Source organism: Oryza brachyantha, chromosome 11 (assembly GCF_000231095.2).
Source record: "Oryza brachyantha chromosome 11, ObraRS2, whole genome shotgun sequence".
Lineage (NCBI taxonomy): Eukaryota > Viridiplantae > Streptophyta > Magnoliopsida > Poales > Poaceae > Oryza > Oryza brachyantha.
The window spans coordinates 14492447-14518858 of record NC_023173.2 but is presented as its reverse complement, the minus strand read 5'-3'; the positions used below and the strand labels follow the sequence as shown (position 1 = coordinate 14518858).

At 38.3% G+C, this 26412-nt stretch overlaps 3 protein-coding genes across 5 annotated transcripts; 2 read left to right on the top strand and 1 right to left on the bottom strand.

Annotated features, from left to right (window-relative positions):
- The first annotated feature begins 746 nt into the window (after positions 1-746).
- On the top strand, positions 747-4070 carry LOC102715248 (3-ketoacyl-CoA synthase 20-like). The gene is made up of 2 exons (XM_006662952.2): positions 747-1568; positions 3014-4070. Exons 1-2 carry the CDS (start codon positions 828-830, stop codon positions 3806-3808), a joined length of 1536 nt encoding a protein of 511 aa, XP_006663015.2. The 5' UTR covers positions 747-827; the 3' UTR covers positions 3809-4070.
- A 4348-nt stretch (positions 4071-8418) lies between these two features.
- On the top strand, positions 8419-12571 carry LOC102714961 (GDP-mannose 3,5-epimerase 2). 2 transcript variants are annotated; one of them, XM_015842454.2, is made up of 7 exons: positions 8419-8544; positions 9001-9396; positions 10403-10496; positions 10593-10722; positions 10799-10931; positions 11795-12002; positions 12114-12571. In XM_015842454.2, the coding sequence occupies exons 2-7, from the start codon at positions 9002-9004 to the stop codon at positions 12267-12269; spliced, it is 1116 nt and encodes a 371-aa protein (XP_015697940.1). In that variant the 5' UTR covers positions 8419-8544; position 9001; the 3' UTR covers positions 12270-12571. The 2 variants fall into 2 exon arrangements, with proteins under 2 accessions (XP_015697940.1, XP_015697941.1); XM_015842455.1 differs by lacking the exon at positions 8419-8544 and adding an exon at positions 8611-8678.
- Positions 12572-13915: 1344 nt separating this feature from the next.
- LOC107305295 (disease resistance protein RGA5-like) lies at positions 13916-21032 on the bottom strand. 2 transcript variants are annotated; one of them, XM_015842452.2, is made up of 4 exons: positions 20636-21032; positions 16760-18689; positions 14386-14481; positions 13916-14300 (listed from the first exon to the last, which is right to left on the bottom strand). In XM_015842452.2, exons 1-4 carry the CDS (start codon positions 20914-20916, stop codon positions 14259-14261), a joined length of 2349 nt encoding a protein of 782 aa, XP_015697938.2. In that variant the 5' UTR covers positions 20917-21032; the 3' UTR covers positions 13916-14258. The 2 variants fall into 2 exon arrangements, with proteins under 2 accessions (XP_015697938.2, XP_015697939.2); XM_015842453.2 differs by having other exon boundaries at positions 13916-14297.
- Positions 21033-26412: the final 5380 nt, after the last annotated feature.

Below are 26412 nucleotides of genomic sequence, written 5' to 3'. Positions count from 1 at the left end.
ATCCATGAAAATTTTTCCTTTTTTTAGAAAGAAAAAACACGCTTAGCAAGGGTGCCGGCAATAAACTTGAATGAAAAAATGGGTGGGACCCAAGGCTCCATCAAACTCCAGCGTGGAAACGGACGGCGGATAGACCACCCACGTGTCCGCCAGCGCGTCCGGTCCCGACCCGACCGAGCCAGACCCACGCCCTGCCACGTCATCTCTCTCGCGCACCGCGAGCCCTCCTTTCCCACGCCTTCCGGAAAACGGTTTTTAGCTGCATGCCAATAGTCATTAAAAAATATAAAAAAATTTAATAAGATAGATTAATATAATTTATATCACTTCATAAACATGCAAGTTTAAATTCAATTTCTATAGTTTATAGAAAAAATAACAAAACTAAAACTAAGTATACACATATTCATAATTGTTTTTATTATTTTTGCTATAACTTGTAAAAGTTTAATTTAAACTTGTATGTTAGTGGAGTGATATAACTCATATTAAATTATATTATTAAATTTTTTTATATTTTTTTATAACTATTAAGATGTTATATAAGATGTTATATAAGTAACGAATATACATCCATCCCTGTGTAAAAAACTGCTTAACTCGTCTTCCCGCTGCGCCTCCCCCTCCTCCACTGCACACATTAATGGTAGCTCGGTAGTTGCACCCACTCCCTACCCCCCACCTCCACCCCTCCACCGCCGCTATATATCCCCTTATCTCCTCCCCGACGGCCTCCTCACCCACGCACTCCCCCTCCCCGTCCATCGATCTCCGTCTCCGACCAACTAGCTAGCTAGCTTGCTTTAGAACTTTTGCTAGCTATAGCCATGAGCGGCGCCGCCCAAGAAACCACCACGACCGCCGCTGCCGGTTCCGTAGGGCCGCACCGGCGGGCGAGGATGAAGCTGCTGTACCACCACGCGGTGTCCAACGCGCTGTACCTCGTGCTGGCGCCCGTGGCGGCGGCGGTGGCGCTGCGGGCGTCGCGGGTGACGGCGGCCGACCTCGCCGCGGCGCGGGAGCACCTGGCGGCGAACCTCCCCCTCGCCGTCGCGCTCCTGGGCGTGGCTGCGGTCCTCGCCACCGTGTACCTGATCCGGCGGCCGCGGCCGGTGTACCTGCTCGACTTCGCGTGCTACAAGCCCGGGGGGGAGCACGTGGTGACGCGGGAGACGTTCATGGCACAGTCGATGAAGGCCGGCGCGTTCACCGACGACAACCTGGCGTTCCAGCGGAAGATCCTGGAGCGGTCAGGGCTGGGGCAGGGGACGTACTTCCCGGCGGCGGTGCTCAACTCGCCGCCGAACCCGTGCATGGCGGAGGCGCGGCGCGAGGCCGAGCAGGTCATGTTCGGCGCCATCGACGGCGTGCTCGCCAAGACCGGCGTCCGCGCCAGGGACATCGGCGTCGTCGTCGTCAACTGCAGCCTCTTCAACCCGACGCCGTCGCTGTCCGCCATGATCGTCAACCACTACAAGCTCCGCGGCAACGTCGCCACCTACAACCTCGGGGGCATGGGCTGCAGCGCCGGCCTCATCTCCATCGACCTCGCCAAGCAGCTGCTCCAGGTAAATTAACTTAACTAATTAATTACTCGTTCCCGTTGATTTTTTTATATAATTTTGACCATTTATATTATTAATTTTTTTAAAAAAATATGTTAAGTTATATATGCATAAAAGTATACTTAACAATAAATGAAATGATATAAAAAAATTTTGAATTTTTTTTAATAAAATAAATGGTCAAATATGTATAAAAAATCAACGGCATCAAATATTTAGGTAGAGATGCAGTAATTAATTAATCACTACCAATTAATTTGTACTCTACTACTTGTTCGATCTACTCCAGTTAAACTGTTAAATCTATCTCACATGAACTACACCTACCTATTGTACTACTAAAATAGTAGTGAACTAGTGATATATTTTGGGGTAAATTAAACCGTTGGTCAATTAATCAACTCTGAAATATTCTTTCGATTTGAACATCAAATTATGGATCTACACATAAGACACCAACTAGTTCGTTAGTGTGATCTCAAACAGTTTCCTGAACTAGGAAAAAGGTATATATGGTACAGTAGCCAGATTTAGAAACTAGAACCAAACAATTAACGAAATTTCCAACCGATTAGCTGCTTAATTGCAAGCCATAAACACGCAATCAGTAGGGGCAGCTCCAGTGAGTGATGGAGCATCACACTTGACACTCCAGCTTGCTTGGGGAGGAGTAATTAATTGCTGGTCACTCTACCAAAAAGAAAAAAAAATGGTCCAAACGAGCAGCAATAAACTCAGTAGACAGCAGCTGACCTCTGCTCCTGACCGATCTCTCTCGCCGCCGTTAATGACCACCGGCGACCACCGCGAAATCAATGCGGCGGAGGAGGAGGACCACCCCTCACCTGCGTGCGCAGCGTGGTCAGCAAGCTCTGCCCTAGCCTAGCTTTTTGCTCGGCGCCATTGATGACGACAGATAGGTGGCAATAGAGATTCATACGCGGTGCTAGGATCTTTTTACCATCATTAAAAAAAAATGTAAATTAAGGCATAAAAACTATAGTGCAAAATTTTAGTACTAAATTTTTATACTGCTACGTCGAAATACATTTTTAAGAATTGTACGAGATGCACGGGTTAGATGAACCAGGGTCATCTTTAGTGTCTTTAAAAGAAAAGGCCAAACAACTCCAAACGGATAATAATTTACAAACAAAACACAGTGATCTAAAAGTCATAGCTGAAAAATAAATTTCGATGAAAAATCTAAAAACCAAATCTAAGTTTAAAATTGAAAATTTAAATTTTGGGTTATATGCACGGGTTAGATGAACCAGGGTCATCTTTAGTGTCTTTAAAAGAAAAGGCCAAACAACTCCAAACGGAAAATAATTTACGAACAAAACACAGTGATCTAAAAGCCGTAGTTGAAAAATAAACTTCGATGAAAAATCTAAAAACCAAATCTAAGTTTAAATTTAAAAATTTAAATTTTGGGTTATCTGCAGGTGCATCGGAATTCGTACGCGTTGGTGGTGAGCATGGAGAACATCACGCTGAACTGGTACTGGGGGAACAACCGGTCGATGCTGGTGTCGAACTGCCTGTTCCGGATGGGCGGTGCGGCGATCCTGCTCAGCAACCGCGGCGGCGACCGGCGGCGGGCCAAGTACCAGCTGCTGCACACGGTGCGGACCCACCACGGCGCCGACGACAGGGCGTACCGATGCGTGTTCCAGGAGGAGGACGACTCCGGCACGGTCGGGGTGGCCCTGTCCAAGGATCTCATGGCCGTCGCCGGCGAGGCGCTGCGGACGAACATCACCACGCTGGGGCCCCTCGTCCTCCCCATGTCGGAGCAGATCCTCTTCCTGGCGTCGCTGGTGGCGCGCAAGGTGTTCGGCCTCGCCGGCGTCAAGCCCTACATCCCGGACTTCAAGATGGCGTTCGAGCACTTCTGCATCCACGCCGGCGGCCGCGCCGTGCTGGACACCATCGAGAAGAACCTCGCCCTCACCGGCTGGCACATGGAGCCGTCGCGGATGACGCTGTACCGGTGGGGGAACACCTCGAGCAGCTCCCTCTGGTACGAGCTCGCCTACGCCGAGGCCAAGGGCCGCGTCCGCCGCGGCCACCGCGCCTGGCAGATCGCCTTCGGCTCCGGCTTCAAGTGCAACAGCGCCGTCTGGAAGGCGCTCCGCACCATCGCGCCCGCCGCCGACGACCGCAACCCGTGGGCGGACGAGATCCACAACTTCCCCGTCGAGGTGCCCAAGGTGGAGACCGTCGCCGCCTCGTCGTGAGCTCGCCGCCGCCGCCGCCGCCGGCGACGACGAAGACGAGGAGGACACGTATTCTTGGTGGTTCTTTGGCTCCGCTGTTTGACATGTTTATTAGTTTCTCTCTTGTTTATTTTTCCCTTTTTCTTTTTCTATTTTCTCTTGGGAATTTGAAGTACATACCATCAAATTCAAATTTATTAATGTACGCTTTTAACGTCAGGGAATTTGTAAACATTATATTCAAATTTGATGATGGTTTAAACTAAGGTTACTTGGTTTGGAACCTGATGTTGATTCATCGTAGCTGAGGGATGATGTGGGCTTGGAAATAATGAAATCATTTCAAATTGGAAGAAGTCCATATTGCCTCCTCCAATTATCGGTAGAGTATGTTTTACCTCCCTAAAATGCAAAACCGGATATTTCTCATCCCTCAACTGTCTATACTCCTATGGTGGTTTGCAAAGTTATTTTTGTCTACGTGGCGCTCACGTGGCCAGTTGACCTTGTAAAGTTTGCTGAGTCAGCCATCTGAGGCAAGCTCATTTCTCTCCATCGGTTATTTCCCCAGTTTCCTGTTACCAAACCCTAAAATTTGGGAGGATAGAAAGATAGACAACGGTGAGGATGGGACTGAGCACAACAGCAAGGAAGGAGCGGATCAACATTGATACATACATACATAATAGATATGACGCAAGCTTAATCATTCATCCAGATAGCTAAAAGCTCATTCATTCAGAGAAAGCCAACTTGATTCATAGATACATACATACACATAACCAACTGCATGTTTCCTAACAAAGAAATCATTTACCTAATACCATGCCAAAGGCAACAGAAGCACATGTGAGTACCACTACAATAAGCACATATCTCTATTCTCTAACCTACTAACTTTGTCTTTTAGTTCAACAATCTCTGCTTCTTTGTCACTTGCAACCTTTTGGACTGCATCAAGCTTGGTTATTTGCTCATGTAACTTCAAGTTCACTTCTTCAATCCCTGTTGGTAGTTCTTCCTTCTCCATTCTCAACGACCACACACAATTCCGTAAATCATTCAACAAATCTCTCACGAAGTTAGTCGTTGGCCACCCACCCTGCGATTTCCATCCCAAAACCCAAATAAACACATGACAAAACCACCCGTTGTGCTCACCCACTACAGATGACCTGTCACTGCTCCCACCACTTCCGTCGTTGTTGCTCACGCCGCCATGGCCGCTCCCGCCGTTGTCGCTCCCACCGTTGTGCTCCCACCACTCGCGTTGTTGCCGCTCCAGCCGTGGCCGCTCTTGTCGTTGTTGCCCTCTTGAATGTCACTAGATCTAGGGTTCTTGGAATGGGGAGTTGGGAGTAACCACGATTCCATATGTACACATATTTTTATGTCCTAGGCTCCCAGCTGACTCGACCATCTTGACCTGGTCAACTGCCACGTGAGACGAAAACAACTGTGCAAACCACCAAGGGAGGAGAAATACCCGGTTTTGCATTTCAGGGAGGTAAAACATACTCTACTGATAGTTGGGGGAGGCAATATGGACTTCTTCCTTCCAAATTGTACAGACTTGTGTGTAACCTAGGTAGCATGGATGGGCCCAATGGGCCGAATTTGACATATCCATTTTATCTCGAGTTTGGGCTAAATTTTGTGGATTTTTAGTTGGGCTGGTGAATCATTAACTTGGGCCGGGTAATCCTCATCATTTCCTTTTTTCTTCTCTAGACCTACTGGATCTGCTGCTAATTTGTTAATTAGGGTCCGTTTGGTTGGTGGTCAAAGTGGGATGAGATATGACCATCTATATTTTTAGGGATATTGGTGATCCAGTTTTTTATTGGTGATCCAGTTTTATGTTTGGTTAGATGGATAGGATGATCAAAATTTTTGTTTGGTTGGATGAATAAGGATGGATGGGATGGACATATTGAATTACTAATAAATAATAATATAAATTAATCATCATAGATTTTATCATAATTAATATAAATTATCAATTAAATATATCTATCATCATTAATTAATACTAATTTAAACTGGGTAGTTACTAATTAATGTCAAAACAAGCTAATTATCACTAAAAAATCACTAATGATCATGGTTCGTGAAGGTGGATGAGCTAATCCGGCCAATTTGGCCGGATACATCTATCCAGCATCTTTGTGGAATATTTCTTTTTTGGGCCACCATATTCAGTTTCGCCCACGAACTAAACGCACCAAAAACTGGACGGCCATCTCCCATCCAGACATATCCCACCAACCAAACACACCTTTAATTGGTCAACGTGTATTTGGTGTAGTTTTTACAACTGGGGTACTATGCACCTGGCTGTCCTAGCATGTTCAGTTAGTGATTACACTGTACACTTCCACTACAACTTGAAGTGAAGTCAAAAGGATTTAATTCTCATTTACTGACCAGTGACCAACCATACCATTTGACCCCTGGAAAAATATACTCAAATCTCATTGTTTACCTTTCAACTTATAAGTTGATGCAAAATTTAATATTTTAATTTTATAGTTGATTTTACGGTTATTCACCTTTGTTTATTTTCCAAAGTTTAGTTTTACCTTAAATTATATTTTTATGGTTTCTTATAGTTTTGTTCAGGTTTCTTTTTGGTTCACAAACCAGGCGGATTAGCATGGGAGTTGTGGAGTGCTCCAACCCCTCTACACGTACACGTTGGATCCCTTAACGTTTGATTAGCCCCTGCTCACAAGCTTCTGCTACGCATTTTAATGAAAACATGGATGCACATGCCAGAATGTCGGCTTCACGGTTCACCAATTTACGGCGCATTTCACTGCATACTTGGTGAGAAGATACAAACCGCAAATTGCACATATTGGATGACATATCAATTAATTACCACCTAACAAATGTGCTATTGATTCATATTCCGATATGTATTTCTATGTAATTTCAGTTACATGGATTGTTAATCTTGTTAATCTTCAACTTTATTACTAGGATATTTGTCAATGATTACACTGGGCCTTCACTTTGATTGGGTAGCCGGGATGTCAAGATCAAAGCCAGCCTTGCCTAACTCCAAGCGTTAGAGTCAGAGCCATCTCCTTTTTGTCATCTCTTGATGAGTGGCTGCACAAGCAACAGGCACACGCCAACGTGCCCAAATGCAATGCATGTAGGTTCATGAATCATGGCAACTCCAATGAAAAGGAGAGGAAAAAGAAATCGAATTTTCATGAAAAATTTGTAAAATGGTCCCTGTTGGTTTGTGTTTGGACGGTACCCGCTTTGTTCCTCTTATCTTAAAATGTGAGGCAGAAGATGGAGATTTTCCTAAATCTTTAGAGGCTTTCTTGGGAAGTAGAAACACATGGATACAGACAAATAAATAAGTAATTAAGATAGTAGGATTAACGGAATCTTAAGTGATTGTATCACAGAAGTAATATGTTAGGTACTTCACAAGAAAAGTAGAAGACTTTAGATGAAGTCACTCAAAAGAAATTTTGTAGGAACAGTAAAATATCATAAGTATTTATTCGGAAAACAATCGATAAAATTATTCTCACGAAATTCTTTGGTTGAATAGTTAATATGGTCCCGAAATTTCCTACCAGGTTAATTTAGTCGTTGACATATTTAATTGATCAAACATAATCTTAAAATTAACCATTTGGCACCGTAGAGTCCGTTGATTAATAGTGCTACAGGAGCATGCCATATCATTCCTCACCTACAAGACAGTAATTAAATAACTATTATACCCTTATAACCATAGTAAAAAGGAGAACAAAATCTTAACCGATCAGTTATAAAAACACATTATATGCCGTACCAAAACATTCGTTTATATTATCTTGCATATACTCTATCTTATAACGTAAATGACTTTTTTCTTGTCGACTAAACATGCATGCAAACAAAAACACAACACTACATCAGATCACCTTTGAACGCTGAGATATGATCCTAAGAACATCTAAAAAAACGCTAATATTTTGATTTCCAAAAGTTTATATTGGATTCATCTAAAAAGCATAAAAATTATGCCCTCCTTCAATAAAAATCTAAAAATGAATAACGTTTATTAGAAACACATATTCTCGCCCCAAATTTAAGATATAAGTGAGGTAATTTTAGACATGTGTAAATATTAAGAATATTTTTATAACCTGTTGGAGATATATTTTCTTGCTTAATTTCTAAATTTTAGTTTTAGGATCAATTTTAGATATCTATTTAGAGCATCTCTTGGAAATTCTTAAAATTTACCCCTCTTTTTTATAATGTAATATAATATAAGATATTTGATTTTTTAATATAATATTTGACCATTTTTTTTATTCAAAAAATTATAGAAATATCATTTTTTTCTTGTGACTTACTTTATTATCAAAAGAACTTTAAACACAGCATATTATTTTTTATATTTATATTAAATATTTAAATAAAACAAATGGTCAAACGTTGTCCAACTAAAAAATCGAACGTTCGTAAACGGAGGCAGTACTATTTAATTTAATATAGACCTTGATCCGCTAAAAAATAAACCGCGTAGACATGCTAGTGTATCCCACTCGTACAAAATGGCAGTAATTAAATGACCATTAAAAACGAAGGGCCAAAGACCATTAAAAATCAAGACTTGCCGTTGCTGCCGCCGCTCCCTCCCGTCTCGTCGTCCGCTCGGCTCTGCTCTCGTCTCCTCCTCCTCGCGCGAGTTCGCCGGCCCGCCGATCTTCCGTCGTCCTGCTGTTACATCCTCACCGGTGAGCATCCATCCACCCATCCATAAATCCGTTACGCAGCCACATCCCCTTTCCCAGCTCTCTCTATCGGTCTATGTCTATCCACGCAATTTTTCCCCCCTCTCCTTGAATTTCGCATCATGAACCCTAGACAGGTTCTCCTCCAGATCTGCTAGTTTCTCTCTTAGTTTGCCTTAACCTTGATACTAATACCAGTACTTTTTGTTCCACAAAAAGGTTAAGTTTGCGGCCACGTTAGATCCGCCACCGATACATGGTCAAAATGTATTCTTGTGTCGTGGTTCTCCATTTCAACTTTTCTGATTTTAGTAGCACTGTCTATAAATTTTTTCGGTGAAAGGCACTTTTTTTGGCTGTGAAAGTAGATTGCTGTTTGCTAGTATAAGAGTTTATAATCTCAGCAAGTATAAAGTGTATCTATTGTTGTGATCTTAAAGCTTGAGTGTGTTTGTGCAGAATGGCGCTCAACGAGGAGTACACATATGCGGAGCTGGAGAAGGAGCCCTACTGGCCATTTGAGAAGCTGAGGATCTCGATTACCGGAGCCGGCGGGTTCATCGCGTCGCACATCGCGAGGCGCCTCAAGGGCGAGGGGCACTACATCATTGCCTCCGACTGGAAGAGGAATGAGCACATGGCCGAGGAGATGTTCTGCCATGAGTTCCATCTTGTTGACTTGAGGGTGATGGACAACTGCCTCAAGGTGACCACAGGGGTTGACCATGTCTTCAACCTCGCCGCCGATATGGGAGGGATGGGCTTCATCCAGTCCAACCACTCTGTTATCATGTACAACAACACCATGATCAGCTTTAACATGCTCGAGGCCGCTAGAATTAATAGCGTGAAAAGGTAACCTTTTGAACTGGTGCTGGCTCAGTAAATCACATGTCTTTCACTCATGGAAGCTATAGTCTTTTTAGGCATATATTCCTATCTAACGAAATATATTGAAACACAAGCAACCACATAGTATTTGGCGGGAATATATGCTTTGATCTACTAAGAGGACGTATTAATTTGTGGTCGGTTGAATCTACAACATTAAGAAGTGAATGCCATGTGTTAGTTATCATTAATTTCAAGTGTTACAGTTGGAATGTGCACTGTGTAAAAGACCTATGCATGCTGAATTGCTGATGTTAATAGCTTGGATTTGCCTGTATAGGATAATCTCAATTAGGGGCTTTCTGCTAGACGATAAGTTTTATGGCATTAAAAGAGTGTGGAAAAGTATAACTATTCAACTATTTCTGTGCAGTGGGTGTGTGTCTTATAAGACAATTTTTGTATATCGACATAAAGGGCATGAATTGACCTTAATTAGGAAAGCAGAAATTAGTGTTCTTCTGCTCGCTACTGATTTCATGATTTTTTAGGTGTGCCTGCTTGTATTAGTGCATGTATTTTGTTTTGGGGGATAGTTGGATAGCCGATGGCGTGAAATTTTTCGCCCATCAGAATTTCATGAACTGTCAGGACACAAAAAATATATTAACATCTTCTGTACATTTTCTAAAATTTGTGATTTTCTCCTGCTAAACAAAGTATGCTTCAAATATAATATTCAATGGCTGCAAGGTCCAACTTATTTTTAATACTTTTTGGAAGAGAACCATGCTGAAATCTTTGAAAGAGAAAAGGAGTTTATTGAGTTGCCTTGAATTTTGTAGCCTGTACATTGTTGTGATATTATAGTTATGCTCGAGCTAATTTCTGTCTTTAATGGATCAGGGGCAGAAAATGAAAGGAAGTAATCATTCAAAGAACCCTAGAAACTTTCAAAACAGAACATTAACTTTTATTGCTAAGATATCACCTAGAGAAGAATTACCATTTTGGTGAATTTTTCTTGCAGGTTCTTTTATGCTTCAAGTGCTTGTATCTACCCCGAATTTAAGCAGTTGGACACTGTAGTTAGCTTGAAGGAATCAGATGCTTGGCCTGCAGAGGTTTCTAAACTTTCGCAATATGTTTTTGTTAAAAATCAACATGTTAATTATTATTATTATTGTAAAGCAGTGCTGATTCCAGTAACTAATTTTTAGCCTCAAGATGCATATGGCTTGGAAAAACTTGCTACTGAGGAACTGTGCAAGCACTACACAAAGGATTTTGGCATCGAATGTCGTGTTGGCCGCTTCCATAATATCTATGGTCCCTTTGGAACATGGAAGGGTAATCTATATATCTGGTAACTAAGTAAAAGATAGTGTTTTTACTGTTGAAGTTTTATAATCAATGGACTCTATAGGTGGAAGGGAGAAGGCACCTGCTGCTTTCTGCAGAAAAGCTCTAACCTCCACTGATCGTTTTGAGATGTGGGGGGATGGTCTGCAAACTAGATCCTTCACGTTTATTGATGAATGTGTGGAGGGTGTCCTCAGGTAAACATTTCATCTTACTTCTTCTATGCACAATGCAGTTATTCAGCATTTACATATGTTAGTTTGACATCAAGTAATATTTTCCATTGATCTCTTTTTGCTACTGTGATCATGTCATGTTTGGATAATGATTGAACGTTTACATGTATTTTAGTTCTAAGAGAAGTACCAGTTGTCTGTAAACTTCTCGAAGTCTTCTAAATGTAATGGCGATAATTATTTGATGAGCACAATTTTTTATTTTGAGAAACGCCCCCCCTTGGTGATTATATTAATTACCACTTGTCCAACGGGCAATTGTTGGATGAGAAACAGAGTCTGCTGGTCCCTGTGGCCTGTACATAGGAGTAGGTTCAACAGGCAGCAGACTGGGAGCACATCAATTTGTTCATCAATCTCCTAGTCTTTAGAGAAATCAATGCGTTTCATTGTGAATTCTGTGTAAATGAATAGGCTAGTATCTGAAACACTTGCATTGCCTAACATGTCTCAACTATTGTCACCATGTGAGCCTGGACTGTTATGCCACACCAGTAATAGCAGTGCAATCTGCCAAAATGGTGTCTTGCTGAGTGTTTCTTCTTTGATATAGTTGCTATTGAGTCTTGAATAGATATACTAACAAAAATAGTTTAGAAAATAGCAAGGTAATTTATAACCATTTTGTTCTTGAGCCTTGAATAATTATCTTTTTCACCTTGTATCTCCATCAAGGATCTTCCAAGGCAAGTTCAAGGCAACAACAGAGCTTGGATTTAACTAACATCACAGCATGTCATGTGATGTAAAGAGACATAGTAATGTTGTCTACAGTTTCCCTTTTTGTGGTTGACTAAGTCATTACCTTTGTCAAATGCCTTCAGGTTGACAAAGTCTGATTTCCGTGAGCCTGTAAACATTGGAAGCGACGAAATGGTCAGCATGAACGAGATGGCTGAGATAGTCCTCAGTTTTGAGAACAAGCAGCTGCCCATCCACCACATTCCAGGTCCAGAGGGTGTCCGTGGTCGCAACTCCGACAACACGCTCATCAAAGAGAAGCTTGGCTGGGCTCCAACCATGAGGCTGAAAGTACCACCACTTCCATGATTTGTTTAGCAACCATCTTTTTTATCTGTTCTTTTTCATCCCCCAAATTCATGCATGCTGATCATTGATGGGAAACTTTGTTCTTGCGAGCAGGATGGCCTGAGGATCACATACTTCTGGATCAAGGAGCAGCTGGAGAAGGAGAAGGCCGAGGGCGTTGACCTGTCGGCCTACGGGTCGTCCAAGGTTGTGCAGACGCAGGCGCCAGTGCAGCTCGGCTCCCTCCGTGCAGCTGATGGCAAGGAGTAAGCTCTCACTCACCCTGTGCAGGAAACAGGCATCATCACTGCTACTGGTTTCAGAATTCAGATGCCATATGATGGTTGCCAGCCACCACAAATCCACAGTCTATACAATTTCTTGATTCGGTTTTTGGGCTTGACTTTGCATAAAGTTTTACTAGTCTGCGTTTTACATTTCTTTTGTGTTGTAAACTAAACCGCTTTTATACAAGAGGGTGCTAAATGGTATAGCATTACAGGGGAAAGATATCACAAGAACAATGAAATTAAGAATTGATGATATATGGCCTGAGCTGTTGAGCGTTCTTATTTTTGCTCCCTTTTGTTTGAAGTATTTAGCATCTACATGAACTATTTTTCAAACATGTATCCAATCAATCATGGCACCTACCCCAGCACCAACCCTCACCTATTCTTTAAATGATACTCTCTCCGTCCCTAAATGTTTGACGCCGTTGACTTTTTTATATATGTTTGACCATTCGTCTTATTCAAAATATTTTGCAAAATATGTAAAGTTATATATATGCATAAAAGTATACTTAATAATAAATGAAATGATATAAAAATAATTAATAATTAAATAAATTTTTTAAATAAGACGAATAGTAAAATTAGTATAAAAAAGTCAACGGCGTCAAATATTTAGGGATGGAGGGAGTAATAACTAATATCTATATATCAAACGATCGTTATTAATTATACTTTGATAAGATATTAATTATATTTTTTAATAAAATCCTGTTGTAACGTACGGACTACTAGTTACCCTAGAACATGGAAGATACCATTCAAGCCAACTGTGTATCACCAAACCAATTATGCACCATAAATTTGTGTTAATTTGTGCAGCTGTCATGTGTCATACTATAGAATCTATTTATCTTCGGGAAACTTTAGAACTTCACTAAATCCAGAGAGAATTCTCCATCATTATTCATATCTCAAATACAATGCTCAAGTTTTAACCAACGATTCAACCAAGTAATCAGGTATTTTTTGAGTCGCTAGCTACGGTGCTAAATAGTATGTCACATATAACAGCTTGCTTAGCAGCTTATTTGCTCAGCATTTTATTCTGGGCTTCATGTAAGAACACAGCACAATCCATCTGCAAACAAACCATACAAATCCTTGCGAAAATGAGAACCATACAAATCCTTGCGAAAATGAGACAAGAAAATAAGTATTTTGAAATACAAAGGCGGATGTTAGCTCATCTGCACAAGAACAATGGATTTCTGATGAGTTTTTAATCTGTTTCCTGGGTCTTTTTTTTTTACCATCCTTAAGAAAAATCTTAGGTACCAAAAAATTATTGCAAAACTGATACCTTAAGTACTAAAATTTTAGATTGAAAAGTGTGGTATCTCAAGATATTTTTTTCAAGGATGGTAAAATAACTCTTGTTTCTTGCTGTATTATTGGAACCAATTTTCAATGCCGTGACGTTGATACTATATAATCTAGTTAGTTGAACTTCAATAAAACTACTAAGAAATCGAACACCCTCAAAATGGGCTTGACTATAGCGCTTTCTACAATTAGTATTCTATTATCAATATTACTATTGATAGAAGAATCTTTATCATTGTTTTATAGTTGTATTACCAGTCGTTGAGTTGGTAGTATAAATAAATTTGGTTCATTATATTAGAAAAAATCAGTATATATTATTTCTACTACTAGCAGACAACATTGTAAAACACATACAAACAAAAAATGGTTTACATGTTTCAACCAACCCTTGGATCAAGTAAGTTAATAATACAAAGTGATATTGGAAAACAAGCATAGTGCAGAACCCAGACATGATAGTTTCAGCAGCCAGTATGATCAGTATTTCAGTCTGAGTCCAGTTGGGCCTTATTGAAGACTTGACAACCATTGCAAACCACAATATGTAAATCCTCGAGAAAAACATGGAAGGAACAACAATAACAGTAACAGCAGCAGCAACGAGCAACACCTGCCTTGTACTCCTCTTCAGTTCATTTTAAGTCGTCTCCCTTTTCATCTTCTTGGTATATATCTGCTGCTGTATTCATTGCAGAAATCAGTAAGTCAGTAATTGAAGCCTGAGGCAAACCAAGATCGACCCGGCGTATATGCAAGTGCATCACCTCTTGTGCTGAAATCTCGTCGTCGTCATTTCCGTCAACCTCATCAGTGTCTGAAATCTCCTCCTCGTCAGGATCACTGTCTTCTTTCATCAGATTCTAAAATCAAAATTGAAAGAGGGCTATCAGTAGCGGGATCTATGCACCTATTATATTAATAATAGGAAAATACGACAACCACGTTCACTCTGACGAGCTAGAAAATCCCACATTAATGGAAAATTTAAAATATAGTCTGATTATAAATACAAATTTGGAATTACAATAACAATTTTTTTTTAAAAAATAGTCCATTTATAAATACACTTTACAAAAATCCAAAGTTCATATTAAAAGAATAAATAATACTACCTCCATTCATTTTTAGTTGGAACCGTCGACCAGTCTGATTATATCTTCACCAATAAAAATTTTTAAGTTATAATGTTTTAATGAATGCAAGAAGTACAAATATATTTAGCATGCAAAGTAATTTGATAGTATAATGTATTTCAAAATATGTATAAAACATTTGCAAAAAATATGAACAATCAAAGTTTATACGTAAATAGTGTCTAGTGTCAAGTAAAGAGGAACAAATGGAGTAATTAATATGGAGGTTAGTCCATGTACAAATACAATTTAGAAACAGTTACAAGTATCTAAAATTCAAATTAAAGAAATATAATCCTATTAGGAATACAAATTACAAAATAAAAATAAAGAAAAGTAAAATATGTGTAATTTAGAATTTTTTTTCTAAACTTTGGACTAGAAATTAATAATAATTAATATTGAGAGAAGAGTCCATCTAGAAATACAATTTCAGTACGTCTAAAATGTTGGTTAAAATAAGTTGTACCAAGAAAAAGAATTGGCTAGAAATATAATTATGAAGTAAAAAATAGTAATATGTAGAAAAGAGTTTATGTAAAAGTCAGTTTAGAATCCAAGTAGAAATGTAAACTGGGAAAAATAATGAAAAGTAAAATTAGAATCATAGTTGGTTAGAAACATCAAATCATTTTTTAATTTGCTTAGAAACATCCATTATGTCCTTTGAGAATGGGAGGACATGAAATCTGATCATAGTTGGTTGATTAAAGAACTTACTATATTTTGAATATTTTTTGTAGGATTTATGATAATAAATAATCAGTGGATAGAAAATTTTAAATAAATTCTATGAAAATTTATTACACTGCAATTTTGAAAATAAATTATTGGATATAACTAGCTGAATATATTGAGATTAGTATTACCATGTTGGTATTTTTTATATCACCATTTTATATCAATTATGTAAAACTAATCTAAGTAGTTTTTGCTAGCTATATCTACTAATTTATTTTCAAAATTGCAAGGTACTATTTTTTTTCAAAAATTATTTATCCACTGACTATTTAGTACTATAAAGCACACATGATAAAAAAAAAGTCAACAGATAGCAAGATTCTAATCAACCAACTATGATCAGATTTCATACTTGTCCTCCATTGAGGCGTACAATTGAAGGGATGGTGGGTGGGGGGGGGGGGGGGGGTACGTTAGGGTTCCAAACAAAATTTTGAGGATACACAGAGGATTCAATATGTTTCAGGTGCATGAAAGGAATTGACAGAGTTTTGAGGTGTACACACTGAATTTTCCCAAAAATAAATAGCTTGACTCTCAAATCCACATAAAAATAGAACTAATGGATAAGATTAGGTCATCAAACCTATACCAACACGAACGGAGTTCCTAACTAGATTTCAAGCCATGAGCAATAACAACTAAATAAAATACAATAAGCCTGATTAAAAAGTGCTAATATGATGGACATTGTGTTATTTAATTGGGTTATTACAAATAAGCCATACGATGTCATTTTTAAGTAGGTGGAATAATGCTATTAGAGAGAGTGAGAAGATGGCACAAATAACATAAATATAAAGATAGATGGAAAAAAGAACAAATATATGGTAAAAATTTATGTACCGTTGATTCCTTATATTATTAAAAGAATACTAAAGGATATCCATCATATTTAGTGGAGGAGAACTATACAACGGTGTACTATTGGTATGTCGTGATACTTAGGTATCAGGTCTGATACAAGTGTATCAGGTTTGATACCTAGGTATCAACGTATATCGTTTCAACGATATATCATTTCGTAGCATTTGTGTTATTTAATGGACAAGTGAGTTGCTAATATTGGACATATATGTTTGATAGGTTAGTTTGGAGTTTAAAATTATATTAAAGTTTTAAATAAATTTTCACAAACAAAATATGAAAGCACGTATGTATGATGTAAAAAAAAAACTATAATAACACTAGGCGCGCAATCAACCACGCTAGTCAGTTGAATAAGGTAGTTGATATTAATCATGATTATGGAAAGCAGGCATACCTCTCCCTCTCGGCGCAAATAAAGAACAGGTCGGTTGGGGTGAGCGTGCACCGTGTGCCTCCACGCCGCCTCTGCTTCCTCCACCTGCGCGGGAGTCGCAGCCTCACAGTCGAGTGCAACCTCGACGGTCTTGAGCAACGGGAGGCTCCCCAAGCCGATGTCACTGGCATCACCATCTTGGGATACGTGCGGGTAGAGTTCGACGTCCTTCAGCTTCGGCGTCGCTCCCCGTAGGAATGCGAGCGGCATGTTGGTATTCAAGAATCTCAGGTTCTGAAACAGTCCTCCTCCACCAGCTACAGCCCACGGAAATCTATGGCGGACATTCAGACGGAGTAAGCTGAGCAGCGGTAGCCTGGCAAGGGCGTCCAGGTCCTTCGCTTCCACGGTCGACACGTCAATTGTCAGTTCGGAGAGGTACGGGACACACGTAGAGTTCACCCACGCCGGCAGGCGAGGGAACTCAGTGTATGACATGAAGAACTCGCTGAGCTTCCGGTGAGGCTCCCAGTGGTCCCAACCTTCCCAGTCGCTCAAATCCCTTCCAGACCCAAAGATTGCCAGGTTTTGGATTTTGTGCAAGCTGCACAGAGACTCCATCAGGCACTTGTATGTGTTATCATCGACCTCGTGAGCATTTCCATCAACTGTGAGGCTCCTTAGTTCTGTCAGCTTGCCCACCTCCACGGCGAAGTTTTCATAGTTGTCAATGGAATCCCAGTAGATGCTTAGCACTTGCAGTGACCTCAGGTTGCCAAACCCTGTCAGTATCCTCGTGCTTTGACTCACACGCAGGTACATTAGCTTGCTTAGCTTGCCAATGCTCCTTGGTACTTCCTTGAGGCCTGTTTCTAGGACGTCCAGCGTCTGCAGGTCCACGAGCTCAACTATGTCACTTGGGAGCTCAGAAACTTTTGTGCCTCTCAAACCCAGGTACCTCAACTGACGTAGCTTTCCGATATGCTTCAGCTGTAATCCTCCTTTGATATCACAGTCTTCTAGAGCTAGTACCCGTAGAACCTGGAAGCTCACAAGGGAGGGCATCGTGCTAATAGGAGATTGAATGGCATTGAGTGACCTCAATTGTTTCATCCCGGCAGAAAGGTTATCATTTTCTTCTTGGTTCCCTCTCTTGTGCAATGCTATCCTGCGGACAGTGCTGCTATGCGAAGACAAGCTATGCTCCTCAGCTTCTCTGTCCAATATTTTTACAAAGTTTTCTTTAGTTGCCAAGATGCGAATGAGATCTAGCACCATATCATGGATACGATACCAAGTCAAGAAGCTGCCATAAGACTCTGCAGGTTGGATCATGCTTTTACGTATAAGCTCGATTAAGTAACTTTCTCCAACTTCGAATAATGCCTTCCCTGGTTCCTTATGGACAAAGCCTTCTGCTACCCATTTCCATATCAAACTATTATTCTGAATCCAATGATCTTCAGGATATATACTTAGGTAGAGCAAACATGGCTTTAGATATGAGGGCAAATCATAGTAGCTAAAAGATAATATCTTTCTCGTATTTTCAACTACCTCATTTTTATCTGTAGGCCCGAAACCAATAGAATCATAAACTGAAGACCAGTCCCTTATAGACTTATCAGCCAACAAACTGGCTATTGTAATTATAGACAATGGTACGCCACCACATTTCTTTAAAATCTTTTCGGTTGCCTCAATCAATTGATAATCAGTTGGGGCTTTGCAGACATCACCAAATATTCTGCCGTAGAACAACCTTTCCGAGTTGGCACTGGAAAGCGGCTCCATAGTGTAAATATCACCAACTTCTTTAACAACTACTTCGGCAACTGTATTTTTGCGAGTTGTTGTGATTACTCTGCTTCCACAATTACTATCCACAAAGGCACAATTAATAAATTTCCATGTTTTTGTCTCCCAAACATCATCAACAACAATCAAATACCTGTCAACATGGGCATAAAATAGGTATGGGTTAGCGGAACGGTGTAGAGTATATCTGTATACATAAGAAACTATTAAGCATCAAGGATACAATGTGCGTTCCCTGTAGTTTAAGTATATATTTGTGGCGTTTGACTCATTTTTTTAAGATAATGGAATATATCATTACTAAATAAAAATATCCGGAAGTTGCAATGGTTCACTCAGAATGTTTTCATATTTTTATTTGTGTATTTGAGTCATTTTGCTTTCAATATTGATAGGTCCACAGACCACCATGCACCCACATCACCGGTAGACACCTGGGAAGTATAATTAACTGTCCAAACATAAATTTAGGCCAATTCAATCATGGAATTTATTGCTTTCAATATTGATAGGTCCACAGACACACCTGTAGACGCCTGGGAAGTATAATTAACTGCCCAAACATAAAATTAGGCCAATTCAATCATGGCATTTATTTATGGACTTCTTGCTACCTATTAATTGGAGTGCTTATATCCCCGCAAAGAAAAAGGTGAATGCCTCCATGGAAGCTCCGATTTGTACATAACGGTCTACGATGAAAATGGCCGAAAACGATCGGAAAACACTTTGAACCATTTTCGTCACCATCAGCCTCAATTTTTTCACTATTCTTATCGTTATAAACCCAAATTTAAATTTTAGCCTTAAATTTGGTGTTGATTTTAGAATTTTTTATCATACTTTATTTTTTAGCCTTTGCTTTTATATCACTATGAACACGTATATAAAATTTTATTCACTAATTACTTTTTGTTGGCAAATATATTATTTTGTTTTTTTTCCTAAAAAGCCAAATGGTGATGGCCCATAATTTTTCTCAAAAACAGAATTGAAAATGGTAGACGAGAAACAGAAACAGGTAAAAAATTATTTGAAAATTAAGACTCTGTTTGGTTTCTTTAGTCCTATGGCTATCCCTACTTTTGTCTGTGGTATTTGGTTCAAGAGACTAAGGGTGACTAATGAGCTGTTAAAGTAGGCACTAAACTACTAAAGGGTGGATTTGCTCTGGTGGGCCCCACGATTAGTCCCTTTAGTCTCAAATAAGCACCTCATTTAGGAACTTATTTTAACATCTCAAATACAGACTTATTAGCCCCTCCTATTTAGGATTTTAGAGACTAAAAGGGACTAAACATTTAACAAACATGGTCTAAAAATAGAATTGTATGGATGGAAACATGCTGGTAACAACCAGAAGCTGGTAGTTAATATCAAATATGGAACAATTAACTCAAATATTTAAATCATCATCTTTTTGCTTCTGTTCATGGTGAAAAACTAAAATTTAAATTTTTAACCTTAAATTTGGAGTTGATTTTAGGGTTTCTTCATCGTAGTTTATTTTTCAGCATTTGCTTTTGATCACTAAAAACATGTATATAAATATTTTAATCATAAATTATTTTTTGTTTGCAAATATACAATTTGGATTTTCCTCGAAAAAGAAAAACAATCAGCCCCTCTTAACCTACATGGTTATTTAATCTGATCAGTTAAATTCGTGCTTACAGCATGTCATTACAAACTATCTCTGTTTTAGCCATATACTTAAAATAGTGATTTGCCTCGGAAGTTAATGGTCCTCTATACTACAAACAAAATAAAGGTATATACTATAAATATAGGGGCCTTTAGAAATAAGGTAATTACCATATTATAAGAATGGTAGTTTCTGTTAGAGTTATACATCAAAATCGTTTCTGTTTTCATTTCCATATTTTTTTACCATTTTTGTTTTCAATTTTCTCCGTTAGCATTATTAATTTTTTCGATTGGTAAAAATGAAAAATTAACGTCGATCGGACAAGAATTTCCATGACTATTTTCACCCCTAGGACAGTCATCAACCTAATCCTAATGCATCTACACACAGCAGGCTACAAAATGGATTGGCTAGCATTTAGTGTCACATACCTTGTATCCTTTAGGAACCTTCTTAGTTCATTGATGAGTTGTTCTTCATCCCTTTTCGCCTCGTTGATATTTGCGTACTTTTGTTCATCAAGTTCATGGAGGATCTTCTTGAAAATATTTCTTATGTCAGGCTCTTGACCGACCGAAACAAAGGCCTTAGAACGAAACTGTGCCTTTATATTGTCATACACTGCTCTGGCAAGAGTGGTTTTGCCAAGCCCACCAATTCCAACAATTGAGATTGACCTCAATCGCTGGTTGCAATCTTCGATCCCGTGCATTAGCTTCTGAATTAGTTCATCCCTAGGGTTCTCGATGCCAACGAGCTCTGTTGCTTCCTTGTACAGATCCAGCAGGCGAGGATCTATGGTGTCGCTAGCTCTGCTGCTTCTGCCAATGTCATCAAGATGGTACTTTTGCCGCAGCTCAGCATACTGGTTGGAGAGCTCGTTGGCTTGTTCAATTGCTCTGGTGATCTGATGCAGATCCTTGCTCTTCCTGAACAATCCGGCTGTCTTGTTCAGGAACCTCTTGACCCGGTTGTCTTCAGGGCCGGCGCTCCCCTCCACCCGCACCAGGAAGGCATCAACGGCATCCTCCATGTCGTAGGACAGCTCCCTCACCATTCCTGCCCAGGTCCTGACCTGCTCATCGACCTCGTCGTGTGGCACACTCGCCACCTTGACGAGGACGCCATGCATCATCTCCAGCTCGCCCTGGAGGGATCTGACACTCTTCTTCACCTTCTCCTCCAGGCCGTACTCGTCCTTGATCACCTCGTAGAGCTTGGAGACGAGAGGACGCACTGCCCCCGCAGCAACATCCATGGTTAATTTGCCCGGTGTTGCGCCTATCGAGAGCTTGTTTGGGAGAGTGGCTGTGTGATGAAACATGGTGACAAATCACCAATTTATATTAGTGAGACGTGTTTGCTCGAGTAGTGGGTGGAGCACCTTTCACAAGGGAAAAAGGTACACGCCAAGTTCAGAGCATCTTGTTCCTAATCTATCAAGCACATTTTCACACTCGACCCGTTTATACATCTTGATTTTGCAACTATACCATCTGCAACTGAACGAATAAATAATTATAAAAACGAGCACCCGTATGAAGTCTAAGATTTAACTCTGGTGGACAGGTTTCACATATCTAAATAAATTATGAAAAAAGTACATTTTTCATACTGTGAATCAATTTTCACATATCATTTCTTAATATTTTCATGAACTAGTTCCTAGGTTTGATTTTATGTACATATTGTTATTATAGATTTTAATACTTACATGACACAAAAGTATGACAAGGACAACAAAATGATCGTGGAGACTTCGTCAATATCTCAAGATGGGGGCCTATTCTTTTTGACGGTGTGTAGCGTGCACTCACGCGTGAGCGTGCTTTGGTGAGTATCTTTTTTTTTTTTGGAAAAAAAGTCACCACACTCAAATTATAATATCAAAAAGGTAAACTATTTGCCAATAGAAAATCCCAACTGATGAGAATAATGATGTTTGTATTTTTGTTTCTCAAATAAAGGGGACTTTAGCCGTACTAATTACATAAATGTACTCACGAGTTGTAATAAAATAGTTTTTTTGAATATATTCCATCCACGCAAGTGCTGACACATTTCAATAACCATAACCACGTACATGTACATATCAGGTGATAATTAATTTTATTTGACGCATGAATCGACTTTATTCGTTGATCTAAAAGAACATAAACATTATTCTTCATGCCCTCACGCCCGTTAACCCGTGCGAATATTTTATATGTACAAACTTTGCAAGTATAAATTTTCTATATATAAACATTATATATAGAATTTTATGTATAATTTTTTTGGTCTATAATCCTGATAGATACAACTTTCCAACATTATATTTTTAAAGTAGGCATTTTGTACTAGATACTTTATATGATAAATTTATTTCTACGTACAAATTTTCTATGTATAAACTATATATATATATATATATATATATATATATATATATATATATATATATATATACACACACACACACAAACCATAACCCCCAGCTTATGATAGTGTTTCGGTCTATATATGTGTTCTATGTGTTCTCATTCTGGCTAGGTCGGCTAAACCTATTAAGCCCTAGTATTAGGCCTGTCAATCCCAAGAGTTTGATGGGTGGGATTACTCTCGCATTAAAAGTTTAAATAGGTTTAGATTAACTTATATACTCAGTTTATCCCAAATACAGCACCTCCGGTTAACCCATTTATATATAGCGAGAACGAAAGTGTAAGTGAGGTGCTACGTGAACATGTGACCACTCACCATGTAGAATAGGCTACATGGATTTGGGGATGTAGTGTTAAACAAATACAAAGTATAAAAGGTTTGTATATATAAAATTTCTTTGTATGTAAAGTGTTGCCGTGGGTTAACAGGCACGCGGACGTTCACCCATTAGACCGATCCAATTATTGCTTGGATCTACCACGAATCTCAAGTTAATTAGCCCATGTTAATACAATGTCAAGTTAATTTTTTTCTCAAAACAATAAGTGCACAAATAGTATAAAAGGATACATACACGCACTCTACTTCTACAAGCATATTTGAAGACATCATATATTTTTTGAAAATTGCAGTCAAATATCGTCTGCCACCACAAGAATAAAAACTTGTAAATAGTAGATTCTAAGACTTAAACTTAGTGGGAAGATTCCACTGCAAGGAGTTTAACCAGTTAATTAAGCTTGGCTCAAATCGTTGATTGTTTTCTCTATTTAACATATTTAAAATATCGCTAAATAAAGTACACCTTTTTTCATCAAGTCATCAGAACCGATTTTCGATATCAAATATTAATAGTCTTCATAAATTCATTTTGAGGTTTGATTTGTATATGGCTATTATCTATCAACTATAATACGGTTAGAGCATCATATTTTTGTATTGTGTATTCGGAAAAAAAATAGTTCACCATATTCACTCCAGGGCCCTTCAGATTAGAATGTTATTTGAAAAAAAAAAGGAACATGTCTGCAAACACAATTCAATTAAGAAAAAGGTACACGTTGGGTTCAGAGCATCTTGTTCCTAATATATAATAAAAGGAGGAATTAAGAGAGGTTAATAGTAGAATATGATTGATTTGGTTTGGATGGACTCCTTATCTGCAGCTCCTTCATTATCTAATACTCCCTACGTAAGTATGTATAACCCCAACACTCAATACAAATGTACAGTTATGCAGTAATATCCTCTCGTGCTGCACTGTAATGTCTAGGGCCACCACTGCTCACGCTTGCACCGCCGCCTCTCCCTGGACAGGTCTGATCTCTTAGGGTGGCCACCCATTTTCTGTTTTTATCGTCAATGTGTGTTGTAGATACAGTTTGTCCAATTATTGCAAAAGTCTAACGGATGAACTCCCACATGCCCGTTAACCCGCGTAATTATTTTATATATATGCACAAACTTTTTATATATAGACATTCTATATACAAACAATTTTTTGGTGCATAATCCTGGTAGAAACAACTTTCCAACATAATATTTTTAAAGTAGATAGTTTTGTACTAGATACTTTATATGTTAAATTTGTTTCTATTTATCAATTTTCTATATATAAACTATCTATGTATAAATATAAAACTTTATGTATATAAGTGTAAAACCACAGCCCATTAGTAGCGCTTTGGCCCGTATGTGTGTTCTCGTTCCGGTTATGCTTGTTAGGCGCAATAGTTAGTTCGTTAGGTGGGATTACTCTCACATAGAAAGTTTAAATATGTTTGGGTTAACCCTTTTTATATAAGGCAGCTATGAAAGTGTAAGTGTGTTGCTATGTAAATATGAGCCCACTCATCATGTAGAGTGCGTTATGCACATTTGGGGCTAGAGTGTTAAAACAAACACAAAGTATAAAAAGTCAGGGTTAATAGGCACACGGACATTCACCCAGTAGACCGACCAAATTATTGCTTTGATCTACCAAATGTGAAGTTAGACCATGTTAGTACAATGTCTAGGTTGATATGCTACCATGTCTTGTTTGACATAATTTGATTTTTTTTCTCAAAACAAAAGTATTAATATAGACTCTTAGAATAAGTGCACACATACTATAAATGAATACATACCTGCACTCTACTTCTAAAAGCATATTTGAAGACTGCATATATTTTTTGAGACTGAAAGTCACCATCGTTCACTCTCTATTGAAGAATAAAAACATGTAAATACGAGATTCTAAGACTTAAACTTAGTGGGAAGATTCCACTGCAAAAAGGATTCTAACCAGCTAAGCTTCGCTCAAATCGTTGATTGTTTTCTCTATTTATCATATTTAAAATATTGCTAAATAAAAGTACACCTTTTGCAAATCTTCAGAACCAATTGTCGCATATGAAAAATCTTAATATCTTTCATAAATTCACTTTGAGGTTTGATTTTTATATGGCTATTATCTGTCTACTATAATACTAAGAGGACGAATATATATATATATATAACCCTAAACAATGACAGCATGAATATGCATCAAATGCTTATACGAGCATCATATATTTGTATTATGTGTTTGGAAAAAGAAATAGTTCACCATATTCACTCCAGGGCCCTTCAGATTAGATTGTTAATTGAAAAAACGGAACATGTCTGCAAATAGAATTCTATTACGATAGCCATGTTCAATAGAAAATTCCATGTAGTGAAAACAATGATTTGTCTTTAATTATTTTTTTAAAAAGGACCTTAGCCGTGCTAATTTAATTACATAAAGGTAGTCTTTAGATTTTTTTTACAATATTCCATCCACGCAAACGCTGAAGCATATATGAATGACGCACAACGCATATTATAGCTACAGTATTCCATCTGGAGTACTAGGTATAGCTTTCGGATTACATGGGAAAGAAAAAAAAAAGCTCCAGGGTGATCATAAAAAGCCAAACAATATATTTATAAATAAAAATTTTATATACGTGTTATTGACGATCTAGCCAAAACTGAAAAATAAATTATGTTAAAAATCCAAATCAACTACAAATTAAAGACCAAAAATTTAAATTTTAACTTATAAATATAAATGGACGTCCAACAGAAGAGCCAAGCCCAAATATTTTTTTCCAGGTAGCTTGACTTGACGGTTGGCCATGTAGATTTTGTGTAAATAATGGACACTTGCACAAAGCGGGCGTGCAAACAACTACTCGCATCTTCTTTATATAACTTTGGTCGCTATGAATTCCATTATCAAGAAACCACGCGCTGTAACATTGGTTGTTCAAATAGTTCATTTAGGTAGAAAAAATAAGAATTATTAATGGCGAGTTATATTATGATTTTAGTGGTTTGAATTAAAATAGATTTCAGGTGACGGACAAATTCATAATTATTAATTTTGAAATTATTAGTAATGTGCTAAATTGCAAGTTACAATATCATATCTATTTAATTTCAAGTATTATATTTTATAAAAATAAGAAAATTTAAAGTACATAATATTTTCAATTGGATGCTTATTTAACACGAAGTGCTTGATTTACAGTCATGATAACCTGATAGACAATAGAATAAATATTCAAATTCTGATAAACCATAATTTTGGTTATGTACATCTAAGAAATAATTTTAAGACAATTATTCGATTAATAAAAATGAAGTAATTAAACTAAGTATGTAAAAATAAATCAAATCATTCATGAATTTTTTTGTTTATGTTTATGCTTATAAGCTAAATTTTAAATTTTTATCTTTAAATTTAGAAATATGTTCAATGTTTTTATTATATTTT

Excerpts from the sequence above, each read along its gene's own strand:
- LOC102715248 (XM_006662952.2), top strand. The coding sequence starts at position 828 with ATGAGCGGCGCCGCCCAAGAAACCACCACGACCGCCGCTGCCGGTTCC. Across the intron at positions 1,569-3,013 it reads TCGCCAAGCAGCTGCTCCAG|GTGCATCGGAATTCGTACGC; the intron begins GTAAATTAACTT and ends GGTTATCTGCAG.
- LOC102714961 (XM_015842454.2), top strand. The coding sequence starts at position 9,002 with ATGGCGCTCAACGAGGAGTACACATATGCGGAGCTGGAGAAGGAGCCC. Across the intron at positions 9,397-10,402 it reads AGAATTAATAGCGTGAAAAG|GTTCTTTTATGCTTCAAGTG; the intron begins GTAACCTTTTGA and ends TTTTTCTTGCAG. Across the intron at positions 12,003-12,113 it reads CTCCAACCATGAGGCTGAAA|GATGGCCTGAGGATCACATA; the intron begins GTACCACCACTT and ends TCTTGCGAGCAG.
- LOC107305295 (XM_015842452.2), bottom strand. The coding sequence starts at position 20,916 with ATGCACGGGATCGAAGATTGCAACCAGCGATTGAGGTCAATCTCAATT. Across the intron at positions 18,690-20,635 it reads AGGTTCCTAAAGGATACAAG|GTATTTGATTGTTGTTGATG; the intron begins GTATGTGACACT and ends CCATGTTGACAG. Across the intron at positions 14,482-16,759 it reads ATTTGCGCCGAGAGGGAGAG|AATCTGATGAAAGAAGACAG; the intron begins GTATGCCTGCTT and ends TTTTGATTTTAG.